Source organism: Hemicordylus capensis, chromosome 4 (genome assembly GCF_027244095.1).
Source record: "Hemicordylus capensis ecotype Gifberg chromosome 4, rHemCap1.1.pri, whole genome shotgun sequence".
NCBI classification, from domain to species: domain Eukaryota; kingdom Metazoa; phylum Chordata; class Lepidosauria; order Squamata; family Cordylidae; genus Hemicordylus; species Hemicordylus capensis.
This window is the reverse complement of record NC_069660.1, coordinates 136944682-136965294: the sequence shown is the minus strand read 5'-3', so window position 1 is coordinate 136965294 and position 20613 is coordinate 136944682. Positions and strand designations below refer to the sequence as shown.

The window sequence follows — 20613 nt, the reverse complement described above, 5'->3', positions numbered from 1 at the left end:
TAACATCTGTGGACCCAATGTTGAGAATCCCTGGTCTAGAATTTCACATTCCAGGGCTGTGAACTATAAAGTTACTGGAAGATACTCATCAGCTAAAGAAGAATTTGCAAACAGGAAGACACCATGGATAATATACAGCTTACCAATAATTAAAACATAGTTCAAGCTAGTCACAGTTGGCATTCCTGTCACTGTGCATGTGTTTTTCTGAAAGGCAATATGCAAATGCATGACACATCTATAATCAGTGTTGCAGATATATGCCTCTTCACCCAAGTTCTTCAGAACTGCTTCACTATGTGGGTGGGGATATACCAACAGAAAGCAGAGAGGAACAGAAAGTAATCTACTGCATTTGGAGAACCAATGACTTTCTACCCAAGAGGCAGCACATCAAAACACTCCATCCAATAAAAAATAAGTGCTTCAATGCAAAGTAAATAGCAGTTGTGACATCACTAACGAGTAGACAAATCAGGTCCATCTACCCTGTATCTTATTCATTCATTCATTCATTCATTCAATTTCTATACCGCCCTTCCAAAAATGGTTCAGGGCGGTTTACATAGAGAAATAATAAATAAAATAAGATGGATCCAAGACCCCAGAGGGCTCACAATTGAAAAAGAAACATAAGATAGATACCACCAACAGTCACTGGAGGTACTGTGCTGGGGTAGATAGGGCCAGTTACTCTCCCTCTGCCAAATAAAGAGAATCACCATGTTAAAAGGTGCCTCTTTGCCAAGTTAGCATGCCACTTAGTGGCATATTTGTGACAATAATCTATTTACAGCAGCTGATAGGACATAAATTCTTTCTTTTAGTACTTTCCAATGTAACTGATTAAGAAACAGAGTCAGGGGTCTGAAGTAGGAGTGCTAATGAGGCAATGGATGGAGAGGCAACAGTCCAAAGAGATGGAGATAGGAAGCAAACAGTGGTTAAGAGAAAAACAAGGCAAAGTCAACAGGGAAGTGAGGTAGAGCTGAGAATAACCCACTTAGCTACAGTGTAATTTAATGGCTACATTTACATTTCTTTTCTCAGCATTCACTGGTATGCTTATAAATAGGCAACGTCCAACTTGGTTTACAAATCAAGCATAATGCCATATATCCCAACATAGTCTAACAGATGCCATGTGTCAAAAATGACTAGGCCAATATGGTGAGGAGGGGAAAGATCAACACATATTAAAAAGATTCATTATTCAAATAGACTGAACATTTGTCAGCTATTCAGACACACCTACTTTTATACCAGAAATACTTTCTGTTTGAATGTTATGACAGATGCACCAAGGAAACTGACTTCTTGTTTTAATGTGATTACGGTATTTGTAGAATATAAATTGTTTCAATGCAGACATCATTAACTTTGCCAGTTATTATTTCGTACCATTTCTGCACTGAGGGTGGCTTCTTCCTCCAATGATTTGTGTCAAATACTTCATAGAGCAATAATAGCATGCTACTCTGTAATTTAAAGGAAGCCACTCCCTACCCATTGTTAAGGTGTTACCCTAGGCAGCAAGAGGATTAACATTACTCCATCCCAAGCCACAAAACCTCTGCCCACTTTAGTTCAAAATAGAACAAAAAATACAACACGAAACTAAGGAAAGAGGCAAGAGTAATTCAAGAAAATAAATTAATAACAAATACAAAGTACGAAGGAAGCCAAAGAAGAGAAGATGCTGCTGGAGTACCCGGAAGAAACGTGTGACAGAACAACAGAAATGAGAAATAGATAAACCAGTGAAGAGAATATTGCAGTACTTAAGATGCAAAGAAGCAAGTGAGATTACAAGCTTACTGACAGAATTTTTTTAGAGAGATCGTGCAAATGGAAGCAACATGTTTTTTAAGCCATTGGTTGAATCCGAAGAGAGAAAGAAAGTCAAACATTTCAGCCAGGCTACATCCTTGAGCAGAAATATTGATGATAACTTTAGAAAGAAAGACACAGACCAATGTGGAGAAAGACAAGAAACCCAGATTTACTAGCGATCTCTCTCTCTCTCTGAGCAGATACCCATGAAGAAAAAAGCAGAAAGAAACTATATCAAGTAATAGTGGGGGCAAAGAAGAAACAGAAATAGAACGCAGACTGTCAGTAATAAGCAACAAGGTGCTCATCTTTAATAGAAAGGATATGGGGGAAAGAAAGGGGATCAAGGATAGCATGGATAATCAGTGGTCAATAATATCATTCTCTTTTGACTCTCCTAAAAATCTCTGAGCAGCATTTTAAAGTTTGTTGTGGGCATACATGGGCCTGCTCCCCCAGCTACTCCAAAGGCAGTGGACAGGCTGCTGTACTGCCATCTGTGAAACAATAGGAGTTGCACATGCCATTACATTTTGCTACCCAGATTCTCCAAGTATGTGTAGGGAAACAGCCAAAACATAACTGCAAATGCATTTCTTTAGCGACAGAATGATCAGATGGGATCAAAGTTGTGAACTGTCATGATGGAACATTTGCAAAATGTGCCTCTCATATTCACACTAATTAACCAATTTAAATCTACATAAATTAGTTTTCTACCAAACCTCATGCTTTGCCTAGTCTGAACAGAGTTAAAGTATAAGTACTGCAAAGGTTAAATAATAAGGCTGCCTGAAAACATTTCAGCGGGCAAAATTAGTTCTCACATATCCCGAGATGACAGAAATCACCTTAGCAGGCACTTACCAGTGATCCCTTCTGCTAATAAGTCTGTCATTTTACTACATGACGACATAAGTTTTGTGGTGAAGTCATCTAGAAGAATTATCTGGGGGCGGAAATACAAATAGTAGCTTAGTCAACTATACCGCACACTTCTTTATTCAAACTGGCTTTTGGTGTCGAGGTGAGATGAGCGCTTAATAATAAAGTCACATTTACAACTATTAACATATTCACATACAGAATATCCTGCTATTTGGCCCAAAATGTGATTGCTCTTATTCACTGTGCAATAAGAGCATAAAATTTAGAAGCTTGGCTGATCAATTTTGGCAAGTTTATATTTTTGAGCATTTAAAAAAAATTTTTTGAGCACTTTCAAGGATAAACCTATTGTAATTTATTTATTTAACATTTTAATACCGTCCAAAACTTAAATCTCTGGGCGATTTACAAGAAGATAAAAACAAAAGTAAAACATTAGTTAAAAATAAAAACAAGAAATATAAAACACAACAATTTAAAATATTTAAAACAATATTCTAAAACAACATTAAAAACAATCAAAACAGTATCAGTTAAAAGCCTGGGTGAACAGATGCATCTTTATAGACTATTTAAAAATTGTCAGAGATGGGGAGGCTCTTATTTCACTAGGGAGCGCATTCCAAAGCCTCGGGGCAGCAACAGAGAAGGCACGTCCCTGAGTAGCCCGAGCCGGTGGCAAATGCAGACGGACCTCTCCTGATGATCTCAATGGGAGGTGGGGCTCATGGTGAAGACGATGTTCTCTTCAAAACCCAGGGCCCAAGCTGTTTAGGGCTTTATAGGTTATAACTAACACCTTGTATTTTGCCCGGAAACATATCGGCAGCCAGTGTAACTCCTTCAATACAGGAGTAATATGGTCTCTCCTAGATGACCCAGAGACCAACCTGGCTGCCGTATTCTAAACCAACTGTAGTTTCCAGACTACATACAAGGGCAGCCCCACATAGAGCGCATTACAGTAATCCAGTCTGGAGGTTACCAGCAGATGTATCACTGTTTTGAGGTCGTCTATCTCAAGAAACGGACGCAGCTGGCGTATCAGCCAAAGCTGATAGAAGGCACCTCTGGCCACTGCCTCAACCTGGGACACCAGGGAGAGACTTGGATCCAGAAGCACCCCCAGACTGTTTACCTGTTCCTTCTTGGGAAGTGTGACCCCTTCCAGAACTGGCAGATCAAAATCGTCTCCCGAGTTCTGGCCCACACAATAAGTACCTCCGTCGTATCTGGATTCAGTCTCAGTTTGTTATCCCTCATCCAGCCCATCACCGACTCCAGGCAGGCATTTAGGGAGGTTATGCCCTCTCCTGATGATGCTGACATGGAGAAATAGATGTGGGTGTTGTCAGCATATTGATAGCACCCTGCACAAAATCTCCTGATGATCTCTCCCAGCGGTTTCATATAGATGTTAAACAACATCGGAGACAATATGGAGCCCTGAGGCACACCATACAAAAGTTCAGATTTTGAAGAACAACAGTCTCCAAGGGACACCATCTGGAACCTGCCCAAGAGGTAGGAACGGAACCACTGCAGAGCAGTGCCTCTCACTCCCAACCCCCTCAGATGTTCCAGAAAGATACTATGGTCGATAGTATCGAAAGCCGCCAAGAGGTCCAAAAGGACCAACAGAGTCACACTTCCTCTGTCAATTTCCAGTTGGAGATCATCCATCAGGCCGACCAAGGCAGTCTCCACCCCATAGCCAGCCTGGAAGCCAGTTTGAAATGCGTCTAAATAATCAGTTTCATCCAAGACTGTCTGGAGCTGGGAGGCCACCACCCTCTCAATTAACCTGCCCAGTCATGGAAGGTTGGAGACAGGCCTGTAGTTACTCAGCTCCGAGGGATCCAAGTTAGGCTTTTTCTGAAGCGGTCTAATAACTGCCTCCTTAAGACTAGGAGGCATCCTACATCCCCTCAGAGACACATCTATAATCTCTATCAGGCTTTCTACATCAACTGCCCTGCCAGATAGTATAAGCCATGTCGGGCAATGGTCAAGAGAACAGGTGGTGGGCTGCACTGTTCAAATCAGCTTGTCCACATCCTCAGGAGTCACAAACTGGAAATGACCTAACCACACAAGAGGAGTTGCTGGACACCTCAACATAAGACACTGAAGTAACTGTGGAGACGGAATCTAAGTCAGCCCGAATACGAGAGATTTCCCCCACAAAGAATTCGTTAAACACATCACAGCGGGTAATAGATGGTTCCAGATTCTGATTCAAGGGAGGAGGGGCACATACTAGCCCTCTCACAACCCTGAACAACTCCGCTGGACATGAACTTGTGGATGCAATACGGGCAGAAAAGAATTGCTTCTTTGCTGCACGTATTGCCTGAGCATAGGTCTTCAAATGAGCTCTGTGTTGCAATCTGATGGATTCAAGTAGAGTCTTTCTCCACTTGCGCTCCAGTCATCTACCTCACTGCTTCAGCCCCCATAGTTCTTCCACATACCAAGGGGCCACTTTTGAAGTGGGTCAGAGAGGACGCTTAGGAGCAATCATGTCTACTGCCCCGGTGAGTTTGCTGTTCCAATTCTCCACCAGGGCATCAACAGGATCGCCGACAGAGCCAACACTAAATCCCTCCAAGGCTTCTTGAAATCCCATGGGATCCAATAACCTTCTCAAGCAGACCATACTAACAGGTCCCTCACCCCTGCGAAGGTGGGGTGTGACTGTGAGTCCAACCTTAACCAGATGGTAGTACGTCCATGACAATGGGGAAATCACAGGATTCCCCACTTACGGAACAGCACCCTCATCAGAGTGAAAGACCAAATCAAGCGTGTGACCTGCAATGCGTGTCAGTCCCGAGACCACTTGAGATACGCCCATAGTCGTCATGGCTGCTATGAACTTCTGAGCCACCCCAGACAAATTGGTCCCGAAATGAACACTGAAGTCCCCCAGCACCACAAGCCTGGGGGACTCCAACACCAAACCTGAGACCAAGTCCGTCAGCTCAGTTAGGGACTCTGTTGAGCAGCAGGGTGATCGGTACACCAACAGAAGCCCCAGTCTATCCCTGGTCCCCAAACTTAAGTACACACATTCGATATGGTCCGACACTCTAAAAGGGATCCTGGTAAGGAAGATATTATTCTTATACACCACAGCCACTCCACCTCTGTGCCCCTAGTCCCTCACCCGCTCCTCAACAGAGTACCCTGGAGGGAGAAGCTGGGACCACACTGGGCCCCCAGCCTCCCCCAACCAGGTCTCTGTAATACATACCAGGTCGGCACCTTCATCCAGAATCAAATCATGGATGGTTTCTGATTTGTTCTGGACCGCCCTGGCATTACAGAGGAGCAAGGTGAGGTTCCAAGGGTGGTCGGCACTGCTCCCCAAGGTCAAAGAGTTGGCAGGACAGTCGGAAGGGGAAACAGCTATTAAATTTCTATGTCCCCTTCCCTTGTAATGGCCCGCTGACCTGCCAGCATTACTATTTCTGTTCCCCACCACCACCGGAATTGCCGTCCCAGTGTCAGTGGACACGCCCCCTGTCACTCCATCTCCAGGTAAGCCCAGACACATTATAAAAGATTCTCACCCAGGACTAATTAAAACAGAAGCTCCATTATTAAATGCCCACCACATACAAATACCTGGACCAAGAGACCTGGTCCTCGCCCTCACTGTCCCCCAAAGTGGCTCCCCCAAAGGGGCAACCCCCTTTGGTGTCACCTCTTCGGTGGCAACCCCACCACCACAGACAGTGCCCCTTATAGGGCCAGAGATAACCTCCCTGGTCAGGTGGAAAGCAGGGACTGCTGAGTCACTCCTGGACCCCGATCCTGCAAAGCAGCCACTGCCAGAGGCCACAGTCCCACAGATCAGGCAGGTGGTTGTGCCTAATGTGGCTTTAAAAAAAAATTCTCCCGAGCTCTTGGAACGGACACACACACAGAGAAGCTCAATTGCTTTGTTCTCCTCCACACTTGTTATTCTGGCAAGTGTAGTGGGGAGGGGACAGATACGAAGACTAGATATTGAACTATTACCATAACCAGCCCCGATCTGCCCCTCCAGCAACAATATGAAGGACAACCTAGGCACATACAAGTACACATTATGGCAGTGGGCATATCCAGAATCAATCTATTCTTCACTACACTTTGATCAACCCCAGTTCTCTATCTTTCAGTCTCTGTATGAGCAACTTCAACACCATCTTTAAAAGGGAAAAAATCTACAACCTGAATTAAGAATGAAAGATTTCAACAACAGTTATGCATAGCTCTGTTTCTTGTGAAAGATCTCTGTACATTTGTAACTGCCAAATGTTTTGTGTGCTAAGGGATTGCTGTAAGATGCTAGACCTGAAGGACTAAAGTATTTACAATGTTCAGGAAACTAATTTGATATAGTCTCAAAACTTTTACATTATGCCTGAAGAGGATGCAAATCTTAGAGACACATGTCCTCCATTCATTCAATTAACAAAATTATTTGTTTACCAAACAAGAACAGGCCCATAAAATATTGAATGTCTATTCTTCTTGTTTGCCCTGCGCTGAATATATTTGAAATTACAATATTCCTGTCTACTGAATTATTTTGCAGGGGGACACATGACTTGCTTCCGAATTAAAAATCTGGACTCTCTTTTCAATTTGGAGGGGCACTGTAGATCTCGTTCTCGCTTCTGCATTCAGCAGCCTCTCTAGAACACTTTATCACCCACGTATTATATTCTTCAATAGTATGTTTACATTTTCTTTTGACCCTGAATTTGGGAAGGGGGGTGGAGATGAAACAGTGGATCAAAATGCAAACATTTATCCAGTCAAGCCATCTAGATGCCAAAACGTATTCCCTGAGTGTGTTCCACTGAAATAAGTGAGAAGGCTGCATCTGCACTACAAATTTAAATTTTGACACTAGTATGATTGCTATAGTTTCTAGCAAAGGATCTTGGGTATTATGAGGCTGCTGAATAATCCCTGACACTTCAAAGTTCAAATTATCACTCCTTAGTTAGGCATTGTGACAGTTTTGAAACTAGATTGGAAGAGCATTTAATGCATTTAAGTTATTAAGGAACATGCTAAGTGATGGATGAACTGCTATTTTATAGGCAATTAAGAGATTACTTTACCTTCCATTCTTCTTCTTTCTTACAATCATCAAACACTGATGTTTTTAGTTCTAAAAAACAAAGACATCCATCAGTTAAAAGAAAATAACAGTATTATAACTATTTGAAAGTACCTGTGTGAAGCAAAGAAAGTAAGTAAAATGTGCCGTCAAGTCGATTTCAGCTCCTGGCGTCCACCGAGCCCTGTGGTTTTCTTTGGTAGAATACAGGAGGGGTTTACCATTGAGAGGATGCCTTTCAGCCATCTTCCTGTATTGCTGCTGCCCGATACAGTACCAGCGGGGATTCAAACTGACAACCTGCTGCTTGTTAGCCAAGCATTTCCAGCTGCGAAAATACCTATGTGGAGCAAAACCCTAACTGCAAATAAACCTATATCATATTTTTTGCTAAGTGGTACCAATTATTAAATAATGCTGAAAATAACTAGAGCACCGTTCCCTCTAAGGTGTGTGCACACACCCCAAGCCTTCTGCGTAGCTTCATCAAACTGCCACCCACTGTGGCGGCAGCTCTTTCCTCATCGCCTCCTCACCCCCTCCACCACTCCCTGCCTGCCATGGGCTCTTCTTAAGGCAGGAATTGTCTCCCGCCGTTTGCTGCTGCAGAGCCCAAGCAGCGCCTCCACCTCTGCCTGCGCACCGCTCGAGCTCTTGTGAAGGAGAGAATCCCTCCTTCACAAGAGGCGAGCCAGAGCAGCGGGCAGGCAGGCACCACTCAGGCTCTGCGGCAGCAAACGGAGGGAGATGACTTTCTCCTTCGATTTGCCAGCTGCAGCCCCCACAATGGCGCCTGCACCTTTAGAAGCTGCACAGAGAGGAGAATTCTAGCAGGTACAGCTTCTCTGTTCACTACCTCTCTGTGCTGGCAAAAGCTGCTCCGGGCGAATCTCTCCCTTCTATGTAACTTTCAGAGCAAGGGGGCTTTGCTTCAGGATTTCTTGAAGGTAGGCATCTGGTTCATCCTTACCTCCTTGTGTGCCAGCTTTGAGAGCTCTCAGGCTCACTCACCGGTTTTGGGAGTGTGTGTGTAATTTTTTGCTTTCCCCATAGACCTTGATGGGGGTTTCTGCTGATTATACCAACCCCCCAAACTGGCTTTCTATAAAAAGAAATGGCCTATCAAAAAAGATTCTTTAGGGAGTGGGCTGGGAGCTTCCAATCAGCAGGTATGTGAACAAGGCAATGAGTTGAAGCAATTAATGCTTACTAGCCAACCCGCACAGAGCATCTGTGCGCTCTTTGGGGGCGTGCTGTTCCCACATTCCAGCCGCACTCTCTCTTGCCCCCTCCCTTTCACCCCTGCCCCACTCTCTTGCCCCCTTTGCCCCACTCTCTCTTGCTCCCGCCCCTCCCTCCTGCCCCTCTTGCCCCCTTCCCTTCCCCTCGCCCCACTCTCTTGCCCCCTTCCCTTCCCCTCGCCCCTCTCTCTTGCCCCCTCCCCTTCCACCTGCCCCACTATCTCTTGCCCCCTCCCCTCCCTCCTGCCCCACTCTCTCTTCCCCCCTCCCCCTCCCTCCTGCCCCACTCTCTTTGCTCCCTCCCCCTGCCCCACTCTCTTTGCCCCCTCCCCCTCCCTCCTGCTCCACTCTCTTTGCCCCCTCCCCCACTCTCTTCTTACCTGGGCAGCAGCGGGCTGAAAAGTTTCCCTCTCATCCCAGCCTCTAATGCCTCCGGCGGCTCTTCTATATCTGGGACGGCCAGGTCAGGCCGTCCTGCTGTCTCCCATTTGGTTAGGCTGCCGCCACCGCTCCTCATACTTGGGACGGCCTGGCCAGGCCAGGCCATCCCGCCCCCTCTGCCTCCTGCTCGGTCATGCCGCTGCTGCTGCCGCCGCCACCACCTCTCATACTTGGGACCCCCGCTGCCTCCACGTCCCACTCGGTCACACCGCCGCGTCTCATACCTGGGACAGCCAGGCCAGGCCACCCCGCCACCTCCCACTGCCAGGTCGGGCCGCCACCACCGCCTCTTCCATACCTGGGACGGCCTGGCCTGGACAGAACAGGCCGTCCCACCACCGCCACCTCCCAGCAGTCAGCCGAGCTGAGGCCACCTCCTCTGGCCGTTTCGCGGCCCGCTCACACCGCCGCAATTTTTTCTTCCCCCTCTCAACTCTCGCAGCTGGGCAGTCCCAGGAACTCTCACAATGTGTCACGAGAGTTCCGCTGCCAAATTCCTCAGGACATGCACCGGCTAAGAGAATTAATATAATAGATTGTAGTTGTGCTGTTTCTATAAGTTCTGTAACACTCAGAGATCTAAAAGAAATATAAGATGTGTATGACTCTTGAAAATAAAATAACATTTCCTCATTGAAAAGAGGATTTCATGCAAGATATTATGGATTCTAGTCTCTTAATTTCAAAAGCAACCAGAAGTTTACCAGTCTGATGCAGAAATCAAGAAGTTAAACACTTAAATGTGTTATTCACTCAGAGCTGTAAAGTTCAGTGTAAGATTGTTCAAGTTAAACAATGCATAAATACACCATAAAATTACTAGCAAAAATAAATTGCAGCAACATATTTTATCTATCTCTGGAAATTTTGTTTGTATTGGTCTTTGTTGGGTTGCTCTGGGGGAAGGAATTAGAAGAACTGGAGCCATTATAGCTCAACAGGTTTGGTCTTGCACCATGGTATTTTTTGCTATATATAGCACACAGGCTGGATCCAGTGTGACTGTAAAACGTTTTTCTCACTAAAAGTATTCTGCCAGTGAAAAGCACTCTGCTATCTTTGCTACAAAATGTAGTGATTACCACTAGCTTAGATAGGATTAAATAAGTCCATGGAAGACATGATTATAAATGGTTACTAGTTTTGAGAAAAATATGCTACCTCCAAGTTCAGAGGCAGTATGCCTCTGAAGACTTCCAGAGGAGCAGCAGTGGAGAAAGAGGATATGCTTCTATCTCCTGCTTCTGGGCTTCTCAGAGGCATCTGGTTGACTGTTGTGGGAAATTAGCCAGCCCTTGGGCTGATCCAGCATGGTGGTTCTTACATAATTAAAGAACAATAGTCCATAATGATGATATAAACAAAGTAAGTGATGATTGGAAAAGGAACTCCATAGAGTGCTTGTATATGGATTTTCAAGCTGTATTGCAATCCATGCCTTGAAACTGCAGGTACCTTGAATATTGAAGTATTATCAATTTCAGTAACTGTTTGTTGAAATATTGCCTTGTTTTTATTATACTTAGTAATAAAATAGAGTAGAATTGTAGAATACACTTCTTTTTCCTTCCATATTTATGGTGCTTAATAATGAATAACTAGTTTCAGTGTTGATTAATAAGCTGCAGAAGAAGAGAGGTGGGGCGGGGGAGATTTAAAAAAATGTGCGTGCCATTTCAGAGAGAGAGTGAGAGTGTGGGTGTGGGAGAGAGTTATGTGCACACAATGCCTTGAAAATGCCACCCAGAACAAAACTGTTTCCACTCACGGATGACAAAAATTACAGGGAGCACTGAACTAGAGGACCATTGTAGATCTTCCACACGCAAAAGGTTACCCCTAAAGCAAGTGAAACATTTCCTAATGCAATGTATATAAGACGTTAACCTCATGGACAACCATTTAAGGAGCAGGAATCACTCTCAGACACTTGCCAGTACTTCCCACTCCCAGCTCTGCCCTTCAGATCCTTGATCTATCAAAATCTGTGCCCTTAACTTGACTACCATGTTTTAATGGGGAGTTCTTGAAAACCTTGAATAGATTTCTCAAAACAAAGAGAATGCTTTGAACTATGAAGCTGAATTTTCAGACACATTTAAACAGTGGAAAATAAAATAGAAATATAGAATATAGGTAACCAGCAAGTAAAATCAGCTTCTTGGGGGTCAAATTTTCAAACTGCTGCATCTCAGACTTTTCTCAAAGGAGCTTCATAGAGTTTTACCATAAAGATGGTAAAGCTTGTCATCTAGTTGCTCTATGCCAAATTTTAGAAGGAATGGATAGTTGTTTTGGATTTTGTCACTGATAGAACGATTAGATCTTATAATGGTAGAATGCAGTTTTTACACCTGATCTTAACTATACTGGTATTACCATGCCTATTAAGGATGTGCACAAATGGCTTGTGCAGGACGCAATTCCTTTAAGAAGCAGGTCCTTACCTGCTCCACTGCCACCTTGCTGCTTTTCAGGGCATGGCACTTGCTCTAGCAAAGGCTGTGCATGGCTGCAACACTGCTCTCTACAGCCCGCGTGGTGCTGACACGCACATGGCTGCCTTGCATGTGTGCTGACGCCTCATGCGCAGGCTACAGGGAACAGCACTGCATCCACACGCAGCCTTTGCTATAGCAGGTGCCGTGCCTAGAAAAGCGGCGGGGCAGCAGCAGAGCAGGTAAGGACTTGCTTACCTACTTCTTAAGGGAACCATTCTGGCTGCGGGCACCCAAGATGGTTTGGCAGTTCCCTAAGGATGGGCCAAACTGGTTCATGCACATCCCTAATTGCCTATAATAATATCAGGGACTGTGTCTACAAACTACAATTATTTACAAACCAAAACTATGCTAAGCAACCTCAATAGGTGGTTCAGACAAGTTAGTCATTCCACCGTTACTACAGATTCAGAAATACAGTACATATAGCATTTTCAGTTTGGCTTTAGGAACCATGGCACCTCATTATACACATACAATTCTAATGCTATTGAAACTGACAAGGCAGCTAAGCTTACAGGGATACTGCTTCTGCAGGTAGTACTTTTGTTTTTTTAAACTAACATATATCAATGTACAGGAGGCCTTTGTTATCCATAGATGTGCATATCATGGTTTCGCGTATCTGTGGTTAGGATCTGGTTTCTATATCTGCAGGTAGAAAAACAGGCAAAATTCACCTTTCCATGGGTCCTGAGTGGCCAGAAATGACTTCTGCTGTCATTTCTGGCCGCCATTTTGCAGTGTGGAAGGTTGCCAGAACCTAAGGGGTATACTTGTGAGTCAAAAAGCCAGAATTTGGCTTTTTAAAAGCCAAATCTGGCCACCTAGTAATAAGATCTGTTTTGTGGCTCTTAATTTCCGCCCACAAATATTCACAAAAATTCAAACGATTTGGTGGTTTGGGGGTCTTGTTGGAGATCTGGAGAGCAAGGTACTGTGCTCTATTCCTTTTATTTCTGGTTGTTGTTTTTTTGAGGGAGGGGAGGTAGCTTAAGGAACCTAACCCCTGGATTCCCATAAGGATTTATTTGTGGTTTCGATATTCATGGTTTAAGTCAAGAAAGAACCTCCACGAATAAAAAGGGCCTTCTACATACTGGCAAATGGCAGCTATTACACAGCCTCTGTGTGGTGTAGTGGGAAGGATGGTACCTATTTGCGGCAATCAGATTCCAAGGCAGATGCCTAGTTTCTTGCTCACTTAAACTTATCCATTAACTCATTTATTTGGACCTCCTATTCCAGAGCCCTCTTTATCTAGCTACTGTTGCAGAAGTCATTACCATCTCTTTTCCAAAGATACCTCAATGATAAACAAGTTATCATAGGTACATCCACAGAAACATAAAAATAAAATTTATTTTTATGGCTGCCCCATAACAATTGTTCTTTGGGCTGCTCACAGAGCAAAAAACCACAACAAAACAAATCACACAATTAAGAACACATTAAAACCGATGAACTACAGATAGTAAACATTAGCACTGAAAACCATTTCAAAAGCCTGTAATATTATTATTATTATATCATCAAATTTGTATACTGCCCCAAACTTTTGTCTCTGGGCAGTTTACAATAACATAAAACCAGTTAAAAATGTATACAAAAACTTAAAAACAATTTTAATAATAATCAAACACTTTATCTGTAGGTCTTGTACACACAGTGAGTGTAAGCCATGGTTTTATAAACTGAAAACTAGCATTCTCTGCAGTAAGTTGACTCCTTCCTTCTCCTGTCAGCCTAAATCATGGCCTTCAGCACTGTTCCCTCTAAGGCGTGCACATGTTCACATGTTTTCTGATGTCCACTCAGTTAATTTTAGATCCCGCTCAGGTTGAATTAGGAAGGCTCCGCTCTGAATGCAGGTACACATACAAGTGCCTTGCTATTGCTGCCCAGAACAAAACTCATTCCGCACATAGATGAAAAGAATTAGAGGGACCACTGGTCTTCAGGATTACATCTGTACTGATGCCAACACTGATATCTTAAGCAGAATTTGAAAGCAGAATTTGAAGTGTATTTGCAAACTATGATGGAAAATGAGCACAGTTTGTACAAGTGTGACACTAAATCGGGATGCTTTTTTGTGTGTGGTCAAAACATCGGTGAATGAAAAAGTTGGCCTCAAGCTAGGCTAGAAAACAATCTATATCAGGGTTTCTTAACCATGGGCCCCCAGATGTTGTTGGACTACAACTCCCATCAACTCCAACATGGTCCTTATGGCTGAGGATGATGGGAGTTGTAGTCCAACAACATCTCGGGGACCAAGGTTAAAAAACCCTGATCTCTCTTAGATGTACTTGTTGCTAATCCAATGTATGGCAGCTCTCGCAAGAGTTCACGAGCAGCTGCCTGGATAGCAAGCGGGGAGAAAATGGCAGTGGCAGCTGGCCGGCTGGTAAAGAAAACGGCGGTGAATGGCCAGCCAGCCAAAGAAAACAGCAGCAGCGGGTGGGAAGAAGACAATGATGGCGACAAGGGGCGGGGGAAGGAGGCGGCTGGTGGGCAAAAAACCAGCAGCAAGGGGTGGGGGGAGAAAGCGGTGGTGGTAAACTAGAGGCGCAGTTGTTCTGCGCCCGGCCCAGCTAGTTCATCTTATCTCAGTAAAACAAAAACAGTGTGGGAGCCAGCGTGGTGTAGTGGTTAGAGTGCTGGACTAGGACCAGGAAGACCCAAGTGCAAAAATCCCCAATCAGGCATGATACTTGCTGGGTGACTCTGGGCCAGTCACTTCTCTCTCAGCCTAACCTACTTCACAGGGTTGTTGTGACAAGAAACCTAACTACGTAGTACACTACTCTGGGCTCCTTAGAAGAAGGATGGGATACAAAAGGGAATTAAATAAATAAATAAGTAAGTAAAAACAAAAACAGGTCACTCAACAGGACAGGCACTCTTTCTAAAATAGATTGCCATTTTATAGCATTAGTTTGTGACCTACCTCTTCCTTCAGTCTTCTAGTTTTTTGGTGCTACCTGCCCCCCCCCCAAAAAAACCTTAAGAATCAGCATGGAAGGAGATATTGAGACATAACTGGCCCATGAACAAGTTGCTGTACTTCATGCTTTTTCAGGCATGACATAAAGGGGGATAGTATCTGTTACATTTATAACCTTTAGGGTCAGTTCTGGTTGCTTCAAATTTACCAACTAAAGCAGTTTCAGCAGCTTTATTTACCTTCCTACCAAACCCAATCTATGTGCCTGAATAATATTGACCATCCATTTAACAAGTTATTTATCTCAGAGCTCTAGTGAGCTTCTTCATCACATACAAGAATCTAATAAAAAGGGCCATGACCCCGATAGCTAACAGGCATTACTACCATTGACCTCCCTACTGCCACACTACTGTTGTTGTTGTTTTACATTTTATATCCCACTCTACCTCCAAAGAGCCCAGAGCGGTGTACTACATACTTAAGTTTCTTACACTGGATCAATGCAGGACAATACTCAGTATCAGTAAAACATTTTGACCTTGATCAGAAATAATGGTCTCCACAGAAACCAACTACCACTTTCCATTGTGATCTACAGTGCAATTCACTATGCCTTCTTTAAGTAATAGCCAAGTACTTTCTTACAGTCTGCTCCTTGTAATGAAGGTCAAAACGCACAAAGCATTTAAAATAAAGATACATCAAAATAATGCCCTAATACCAATAAAAGTAGCAGTTCCTAGACTTACAGTACATTATTTTCATTTCCCCAGATCCCCCAAAGTCTAATGCACCTTTCCAATAATCATAATCAGAAATTGTGTTTCTAGGAACTCTGGATTCTCTCTAATACAACAAAATGATTTTTTTTAGTCTTCAGTCATTGAGAGAGGTCTGAAAGGAAGTCACAGATAATCTCAAGGCCCTTGACCCCAAAATATCCACTCTGACTCTGTACTTCACTTTTAATACACAGAAACTGAAAGAAAAAAAAATCTATTCACATCAGAATTAACACAGAAACAAACATGGCAGAAAACAAATGGTGACAGCCACCTTGAGGATTTTAGTTCAAAAAATGAGGAATGAAGACTAAAAGACTAAAGCAGTTAGCAGTTAGTTAATATAATTCTACTTATTATATTTTCAGATTCTGCTTGTTGTATTTTGACTCCTGAAAGCTAATGTGTTTTTAAAATTGTATCTACCACTGTGAGATTGCTAAAAAGATTCTGTAAAACATCCCATCAATTGCTCACAAACCACCATAGCAGTCATCACTTTTAAGAATCCTTAAAACCAGAGGTTCACTTAGAAGAATGTCTTGCTTTCAGTACATCATTTGTCATTCCTTTATTCTTCCAGGGTAGTGTGTATGAGGTAACTCCATGTGATCCCCACAAAAATCTTGTTAAGCAGGCTAGGCCAAGGCACAAAAGACCATCTGTCAATCTCTGAGCAAGCTTCCAGCACAAATTTGAGCCCAGGTCTAAATAAACCACCTAATGATGCAGCAGGGAAATGACTTGACTAGCAAGCCAGAAGTTTCCCCACTGGTATGTTTCCCAGATCGGGCAGCAGCAATATAGAAAGATGCTGAAAGGCATCCTCTCATACCGTACGGGAGATGGCAATTATAAACTCCTCCTATAGTCTACCAAAGACAACCACAGGGCTCTGTGGTCGCCAGGAGTCGACACCGACTCGACAGCACACCTTACCTTTACATCTCCTTGCAAATGGACCACCAATCTGTTCCTGTGTTTTTAAAACAGCAACCTGGCATGCAAGCATGGACCAGGTGAAGCTTTTTCTGGAGTGGAGACAGTGGAGCTCCTTTACCTCTTCTCTTTTTTGCATGCCAGAACGCAGCTACAGTGAAAAGAGCGGGGCCAAGGAGGAAGAGAAGAGGCAGCCAATACCCCTAACGCAAGATCATCCTCTGTCCTCGCAAACATCATCACCCAATTCACGCCTTCCCGCAACCAGCCAGGCATTCCTTCTTTTCCCCGCGCGACAGGTAGAGGAGGCCTCCGGTAGCCTCCCAGGCAGACCAAGGGGAAAGACCTTGGCTGCCGTATGCGCCATCATTATAGCGCATTCTTTCGAGCACGGCTGAGGAAGAGGAGGGTGGTTAAGAAGGAAAAGGAGAGGGGCGACCCGCCGGGCACTCACTCTGCCACACCAAGCTCTTCAATCCCCGTTCCCCGCTTGCAGCAGCTGCGGGCGCCATCTTCCCTCCGCGATTCCGTTCCCGACCACCCGCCCCGCTTTCTGGCGCTGTGACGGAAAAGTCCGCACTGGAGGATGCGACCAATCACCACAGTCCTTCGGCCCGGCCCCACCCCCTTGCAGCTGGCCACGCCCCTGCCCTGCAGGTTCGTCGCCTTTCTGCCGAGCTCGCCTCGCTAGTGGTGGCGGGTGTGCGGAGGAAGGGAGGTGGCTTGGACGCTTCGTCGCATCGCGGCGGATTTCAGCCCGATTGCTCTGCCCTGGGCCGCTGGGGTGAATGGGGCCGCTGGGGTGAATGGGGTTGAGGCGTGTCTCCTTTTGCGTAGGGTCGCCGGGGAATTGCCCTTGTCGGCGCAGGGGAATTTTTTTAGTTGAGGAGGAGGAGGAGGAGATAAAACCGTGTTTTGTTTTGTGTTTAAACAACGGGGGAATTTAGCAGGAAGCAAAAGAGCTGTACTTGTTCCCGTGGAGTCGGAAGCAAGAGGCGTTGCCGTGTTAGTTTGTTAATGGCACAAACGAAACGAAGCTTGTGGCTCTTTAAAGACTAAATGAGTCTATTATGACAATGTCATAAGGTGGGTTAGACCTTTGCTCCCTTCGATGAAGCGGGTAATTATAGCGTGAGTGCAAAGAGAAGACTTGAAAAGGAAAAGGAAAAAAGCAAGGTCAAACGGCAATGCAAGAGATAACAATTGATATGGCTGCAAAAATAAATTCGGAGTTTGAAAAAACTCAAATGCATTTTGCTCCCCTTCTCTTCCCGCATACATGAGTTCGTGCACCGTCCTTCTAATCTAATCATAAGGAGCCCGTGTGGTGTAGTGGTTAGAGCGCTGGACTTGGACCGGGAGACCCGAGTTCAAATCCCCATTCAGTCATGATGCTAGCTGAGTGACTCTGGGCCAGTCACTTCTCTCTCAGCCTAACCTACTTCACAGGGTTGTTGTGAGGAGAAACTCAAGTATGTAGTACACCGCTCTGGGCTCCTTGGAGGAAGAGCGGGATATAAATGTAATAATAATAATAATCTCTGATTGAGACATTTCTTCTACAAGGATGAGCAGGTTGGCTTAGTTGTTGATCTCTGATGAGGGTCGCATTGGCCATTCTTTGCTGCTCATTTTCCATTTGTATCAAATAAGTTGTTTTAGTAAAATAAATTTATTTCTTATGCACGTGGAGAAAAATTTGATAAAAGAAAATATGCAAACACTGTTGCTCATTCAAATAGAAAGTACAGGGTATCCTATATTGCCAGAGGCATCATTTAGGGAGGGTTTTAGAAAATATGCAGTTAAGCTGCCTGCCTTTTAATGGAGAGGAATGTTAGTATGTATATGCCCTGCCGCCACCACTTATGCTGTTCTACAAATGGTTTGTTTAAGGGATGTGTACCCCACCTTTCAACCAAATGGTCCACAAAGGGGCTTACAGTGGATAGCTATAATAATTTTTTTTTTAATGAAGGAAAACCTTACATACATGCACAGTTTAGCAGCTCTGGCTAAATCTGAAGATTTAAAATTATAATTTGAACTGTACATAAATGAACCAGACACACACACGTGATTAGGTGAGGTGATGTAGAGGGGAACATGAGGTGATGGATTAAGCATGTGCCCACACTCAACTCTAGCTTTATTCAGACATTACATTGTGCCTGTGTTCAGATGTCTGTATACAGGGACATGTTTTTGTATGAAGAACTGCACCTGGTTTTGTTTTAAAAGTGAACCTGTGTACAGAACCCCTAAATGCATGGTACTATTCCTGTGCACAGATTTATGCTTGTGTATACTGTACACTCATTATACAAGTGTTGAACTGAATGTGTGGATAGGGCACACAGTTAAATACTAGTAGGAGTACTGGCCAAACTAGTCCCATATTTCTATCCAACTGACTGGCACTAGACTCTGTCAGTCATTTTTAACAATATGCTGGTTCTGATTCATGTTAAAAACACTGCCCATTTGAGTAGCTTACTTGCTAAAGAAGTGTAATATGAGAACAATGAACTCACAGAAAATGCAGCTGCCCTTCCATGACAAGAAAAAATTGTAAATTGTGCTTCTTCTTTTCTTGGAAGGGAAGTGTGATAGGATATAATGGGGAATTACAGCTCCTATATTACATGGTCTTATATTACATTCAAGACCACTTGCATGAACAGGGTTTATTTTCCTTCACCTGGCCCTCAGTCAGAACTAACTTTGAGGCTGCCTGTTTCATAAATCATTTTAGTATGTGGGCCTATGTGCACTGTAAGCTATGGATTCTGAAGACACAGATTCCAAAAATAAAAAGGAGTATGTCTGTTTAGCTGTGTCACTAACATTGCTGTCATTGTTATCAGGTATTAAAAAGAAGCCAAAACTGGTAATCTTAAAACATACTTTGTTTCCCCCCTGTGCTGGAGCTCATCAGTATGGGTTAGGAACTGAGTATGCTCAGAAGACAGGACTGAGGTCGTTGTATTTTCAACTTCCTGCTGCCGGTCCTGTCTTTGCTCAGAATGCAGCTAACAGAGAGAGCTCTTGAACTTTTAGACTATTCAGGTTCTTTTCTTCCCTTTTACTTATCCCCTTTTTCTTCCCCACTGCTTTTCCGAAGATTGTGCATCAGGCGGGGCAGGAGGAGCAACTTAGGTTTATTTTCACTACTACCTAATTCTAAACCAACCCTTTCCCAGTTCCAGTTATACCAATTCGGCATAGCGTTAGTTTCTTTGAATCTTTTCAGTTTCGGTTTCCCTTCCTCTCCCATATGGAGAGAGAATACAAGCCAAGGACCTTTTGGGGGTTCCCTTTCTGAAGGGCCTCCCTTTCCCCCCGCTCTGCCCAGTCCCCCTCCCACCATGGAGGTGGTGGGCATGCCCGCAGTGGCCATGCTCCTGCACAAAGGTGCAAACAAAACACATCAAAAATGTCACGTGGCAGCACCAAAAGAAAAAGGTCGCCCGCCGTGCCTCAGCGAGCGCCTTATCATCAAAGATATCTGCTGACGCACTAAACCGTGCTCTAAAACAGGCACAGCACAGAGCAGAAGGAAGGGAGCGGATGACCAGGGCCCTGTGGGCTCTTCCCTGATGTCTGGTGCACTCACCACTGGGGTGATTAGTGTTGAGTGGGAACTGGCTCCCCCCCCCCGCCACCACCAGACAAAAATGCCCACAAAAAGGAGATCCTGGCCCATACTCCATCTGGGTAGGATAAGCCAACACCACCTCCAGATGCCATCAGTAGAGGCTCCCCGTTGGAGGCTCACTCAGATGTTTCCCTGGAGGCTCCACCATTAGACAAGAACGGCAATCAGCCAACACATGTGAGTAACCTGAACCCCGCTCCAGGGCTGGTCCTAACTATCCCTTCTGATGTGGCCAACTGGCTGAGGCAACTTATG

The 20613-nt window shown here is 44.4% G+C and overlaps 2 protein-coding genes across 3 annotated transcripts in view; one reads left to right on the top strand and one right to left on the bottom strand.

The window, feature by feature from the left end:
• STXBP3 (syntaxin binding protein 3) overlaps positions 1-17303 on the bottom strand; it is a 76495-nt gene extending 59192 nt beyond the window's left edge. Inside the window, exons 1-3 of one of the 2 annotated variants that reach the window (XM_053250349.1) lie at positions 17155-17303; positions 7845-7894; positions 2701-2782 (exon numbers count right to left, since the gene is read on the bottom strand). In XM_053250349.1, the coding sequence (XP_053106324.1) occupies positions 2701-2782; positions 7845-7894; positions 17155-17212 (190 nt within the window). In that variant the 5' untranslated portion in view covers positions 17213-17303. The remainder of the gene's footprint in view (positions 1-2700; positions 2783-7844; positions 7895-17154) is intronic. The other variant, XM_053250350.1, reaches the window with a different exon arrangement.
• The window catches only part of FNDC7 (fibronectin type III domain containing 7), a 32983-nt gene continuing 29641 nt past the window's right edge, over positions 17272-20613 (top strand). Inside the window, exon 1 of the mRNA XM_053250345.1 lies at positions 17272-17786. The gene's annotated coding sequence lies outside the window, so the exon portion shown is untranslated. The remainder of the gene's footprint in view (positions 17787-20613) is intronic.